The sequence below is a fragment of the Rhinopithecus bieti genome, unplaced genomic scaffold (assembly GCF_001698545.2).
Source record: "Rhinopithecus bieti isolate Rb0 unplaced genomic scaffold, ASM169854v2 scaffold_38735, whole genome shotgun sequence".
In the NCBI taxonomy this organism is placed as follows: Eukaryota; Metazoa; Chordata; class Mammalia; order Primates; family Cercopithecidae; genus Rhinopithecus; species Rhinopithecus bieti.
This window is the reverse complement of record NW_016816612.1, coordinates 208,594-213,520: the sequence shown is the minus strand read 5'-3', so window position 1 is coordinate 213,520 and position 4,927 is coordinate 208,594. Positions and strand designations below refer to the sequence as shown.

Here is a 4,927-nt window from a genome sequence, read left to right as displayed (position 1 = left end):
CTCCGCCTCCCGGGTTTACGCCATTCTCCTGCCTCAGCCTCCCGAGTAGCTGGGACTACAGGCGCCCGCCACCTCGCCCGGCTAGTTTTTTGTATTTTTTTAGTAGAGACGGGGTTTCACCGTGTTAGCCAGGATGGTCTCGATCTCCTGACCTCGTGATCCGCCCGCCTCGGCCTCCCAAAGTGCTGGGATTACAGGCTTGAGCCACCGTGCCCGGCCTGCTTGCACATATTTATATAGAGTATAATTATAGTAATACTCAAGTACTTAATATGTATCAGTGGGATTATAATCTTACTTTAGGGACTTGATAGCTCATATTTCTATTTCCTTGTGAACATTAAATAAGTAATCAAGAGGAAGGACATACCTTTACAGTATATAATGACTTCTTAAATATAATATTAAAGAAAAATTTTTGCTTAGTTTATTTCTGCTTTCCATGTCCTATTGTAAATTTGGTTTATGGTCAATATCATCTCTCTCCTTTGAATATGAAGTAACTGCTTGAAGGTCTGTATATGTTGTTTTTATTTGCCCATCATTTTCCCAGAATCTCACATTTTCTTATAAAATTTATGTTCAGTTAATCAGCGAAGGAAATGTTACAACACAGAAAAGCTCTTGAATAAAATAAAAATAAAATAAGATAGACATAGACAAAGGACTGGTAAGTGAAGGTAAAAAAATGTTACCAGTGAGAAAGTGTGGTGTGTAATGATTACAAGAGCATAAGAAGGCGAGGCACAGTGGCTCACGCCCATACTCTCAGTGGTTTGGGTGGCCGAGGTGGAAGGATTTCTTGAGCCCGGGAACTTCAGACAACCTGGGGCAGCATATTGAGACCTTGTCTGTACAAAAAAATTAAAAAGTTAGCCGGGTATTATGGCACATGCCTGTAGTCTCAGCTACTCAGGGGTCTGAGGCAGAAGGAGCACATGAGACTTGGAGGTCAAAGCTGTAGTGAACCATGATTGTGCCATTGCACTCCAGCCTGGGTGATACAGTAAGACCTTGTCTCAAAACTAACTAAGTAAATCAATAAAATGTAGGTAAATATTTACATTTATACATTCATATATATAAATATAAACATGTATAGAGAGAAAACATTAATAGTAATGTGAAATGGGACTTCTGTAGACACAATATTTGGTATAAAAATTCAATTGACATATAATGAAAGTACTCCCGTATCTCAAGTGTTACAGAGAAAACAAATATGACAGTCTGTAGCCCCTAAAGTGTTTTCTTATATACATATATTATGCTTATTAGGACCAATATGTTGGGAATTTAAAAATACATTCATTTTATACCTTTTTTAAAAATTCCTTTGCATCCTCAGCTTCATGGTGGTGGGTTCAAATATCATAAAATGCCCTGAGGAAGTGGTGTTATTAGGTACACCCTCCATTCCCGAGGAAGTGTGGGTAGTAAACCCTTAAGCCATTGATGAGTCTGGAGCCTGAGATCATGAAAGGTTAGTTTAGAACCCTGGCCCATATGCTGAATCTAGCCTGTAGACACATTTTTGCCCCATACAGTGCTTTTAAAATTCAATTAATTTTCATTAATTAAGAATGGAAAGGTTTTACCTGGAAGGTTCATGATCAAATTCTGTGAAGAAAATCTGAAGCTGGGACAAGAGTGGCCCCACATTTCACAAGGCAGCAGCCTGCTGTCACTGAGCATGGCCTGCGGTTCCTCTTCAGGTGGGGGGCACGCTCCACTGGGCCCCGGGCCCCATATGGCCTTCCCACTCTTCTAAATTACTTGACACTTCTAAGCATTTGTGTTCGCATCACATGTTTATTTTATACATTATTTATTTATTTGTTTATTTTAGAGACAGGTTCTCACTCTGTCATCCAGGGTGGTTTGCAGTGGCTCAGCCATTGCTCACTGTAGCCTCACCCTCCCGGGCTCAAGTGATCCTCTAACCTCAGCCTCCCAAGCAGCTGGGACTACAGGCATGCTCAACCATGCCCAACTAATTTTTTTAAGTTTTACTATTTTGTAGAGACAGGGTTTTGCTGTGTTGCCTAGACTGGTCTCGAACCCCTGACTTCAAGCCATCCTCCCAACTTGGCTTCCCAAAGCGCTGGGATTACAGATGTGAGTTACCATGCCTAAGCCTGTACCACAAGTTTAAAATCTAATACATGAAGTTACCCTCCGAACCATTTCAAAAGAAGGATAAGGAAAGAACAGGAGAGAACCCCCTGTACGTTAGATGAAGACACTTAGCATCAAGCTGTCTAGCCAACTCTTAGCTTTGTGCAAGAATAAAAAGGACAGTGTATTCTCTGAGACGTGGTTGTGTCTACTTAAGTCATTATTTAGAGGGAAGGGGCTCTTAATAGAAACAAACAGAATTACATGATCAGACGAAGCTTGTGTCACTAAACAAGAATGAAATATTGAGACCAACTGGGAATTTCCTCAAGACAAATTAAAAGCAAAAAGTAAACAGTTTAAGTAAGAAAAAGTTAATTAGGTTTCCAAGATGTTTTCAATCAATGTCAATTTATTACTAGCATTAGGCAGGGAGGAAATGCATAACAAGCAATTATTATCCTGAGAGTAGCCCTTCAATGTTTTCTGTCTTTCTAATTCTTGACCATACTGTACTCCGGTTTGGTTTGAGTCAGGACCTAGCACAGACTTTCTTGTTTCCCAGGAAATCGGGAGAAAGAAAGAAGCAAATAAAACTAGGAAAAAATCCGTGACTGCATACATAGGCATATGTGTGCACTTTTAGCCTGAGAAACCCTTTCATCATGTGAATATTAGATCCTATCATAATTTTCCCATCTATCTAATCACTCTTGTTTCCATTGTTGCTCCTGCCAGTGCTTTCAGTATTTCCCTTTTAGAAATAATGCATTTTCCATTTGCTTTGCAATTTGCCTATTTGTGTTTTGTTCCCCTCTGTCCCTCTGCCTCTTGCTTCTCAATGTTTTATATTCTTTTGCCTTTCAATCTAAATGATTGTGTTAGGTCACCCACTGGGCAGGTACTGGGGAAAAAATATGATACTCTGTTTAGAAAGTAAGTTCCCAGAGGCATCAAATCAATGAGACTCTCAAGGCCTGTGATTTTTAAAAAGAGAGAGAGAAAAGATGATGAAGGCAACTAGAAATAGGAAGCACTGATTATTTGTGACCTTAAGCATCAGTCCGAACATGTATTCCTGTACACACACACACACACACACAGGCTGACTTACCAGAGGAATAAAATTATCATTAGGGATTCTACAAATCATTCTTGAAGACTGCTTTAACAGAGGGCATTTTTAAAAGCCATACTACAGAGACATAACTATAACAGAAAAGGAAAGCAATACATTTTCTCCAAAGGCTTCTTTTCAACTACAAATTACACTGTATTATATGTGTTTTAAAATGTTTTTGCTGAAGTTGCCACTTTAGATGTTTTAAAGCACACTTCAGATGTTTTTTTACTTCTCTGCTGTGGAGTATTATTGTTTTCTTTTTTTCTTTAAATATAAGTGGAATTCTCATTTAAACCTGAGGGACTGTGAACATATGTTCAGCCACAGCGCATTGAGACATGCCATAATATCAAGGGTAATGATCAAAATATTTTACAATTGGGAAAGCATGGGCACTTACCAATCGAGCAGGCGGTGGCCAAGAACAATGTACTATTAGATGTGCCAGTGACACCCTGACTCAGCCTTGTGTGTAAGGGATAGAGGGGAACTGATAGGCTCAGGTGTGGACTAGGACGTTTAGGTTAGTAATTATTCTAGTATATTTGAGTAAGGTGTTTTAAATCAAATAGACTTTCCGTTCTTTATTACAGCTGATAAATAGCTCTTCCAGACTGTCTATCAAATAGATTACGTAGCTAACAGAATTATAGATGATCTCTTTAAGTTACCATATTTCTGATAAGTAGTATTCTATAAACTTCTTAATTTTAGTAGTAGTTCAGCTTCGTAGCACTAGGGGGGATATTTTGTTTGTATTGGGTGTAGTGTATTAAATAATTTAACATAGTTTAGAGATTAGAAGTAATTATTTGTAAGTGATAGAGTTTGGTTTGGTTTTGTTTTTCCTTTTTTACACCTCTTTTTCAAAATATGGGCTGGTAAGACAAAATGCTAAATGATTCTGTTTGCCTGTAGGTTTTGTTATTGGAGTAAAGGTAGGATCTTATAAGTTTAATTGGAAATAATTTTTAATGTTACATGGAGTGCTAGAGAGTAAGTTCCTACTCAGTTGTAAATAACAATACTTTTAGGTATTTAGCACTTATGCTTTTGGCAATGTTTCAAGTGTTTTATTTAAATTATATTATTTATTACTAACAACCATATCATGAAGTAAAGAATTTTTTCCTTAAAATTGAATTCAGAGGCCAATATACTTTATACTTGTTAGTTCTACTGTATCTTGTGTAGACTTTCTACTACTCCAGAGCAGGATTTATAACATTGTATTTTCCCTGTGTACAAAGAGGTTAACTTGGACAATGAAAGGAGCTTGTTTTCCACTAAGCTGGTACATGTGTACAGATTTCGAAAGGTTTAAACAGTTACACTACTGAAAGAACTTTGTGAATACTCGTGGTGATTGTGAATTCAATACTTTGCCTCCCTGTTTTTAGTACCAGGGCAGCCACTAAACTTCAAAGCAGAACCTGAGTCTGAAACAAGTATTCTGCTCTCTTGGACACCTCCACGCTCAGATACCATTGCCAACTATGAGCTGGTCTACAAAGATGGGGAGCATGGAGAGGAGGTAAGACTATAGTGCTTCTCACCCTGGGAATATTCCTTACGTTGGGTCACTTCTTTATTTTTGTGTATTTGCCCACATTCTTTGTCAAATAGCTATTGAGGACCTTGATGGAAAAGATTTACTACTTAAAAGAGGAACTTGACCACCCCCCC

General features: G+C 38.1%; 1 protein-coding gene across 1 annotated transcript in view; it reads left to right on the top strand.

The window, feature by feature from the left end:
• The window catches only part of LOC108517204 (receptor-type tyrosine-protein phosphatase delta-like), a 497,564-nt gene that overhangs the window by 284,290 nt on the left and 208,347 nt on the right, over nt 1-4,927 (top strand). Inside the window, 1 exon segment of the mRNA XM_017854985.1 lies at nt 4,642-4,775. Coding sequence (XP_017710474.1) covers nt 4,642-4,775 — 134 coding nt within the window.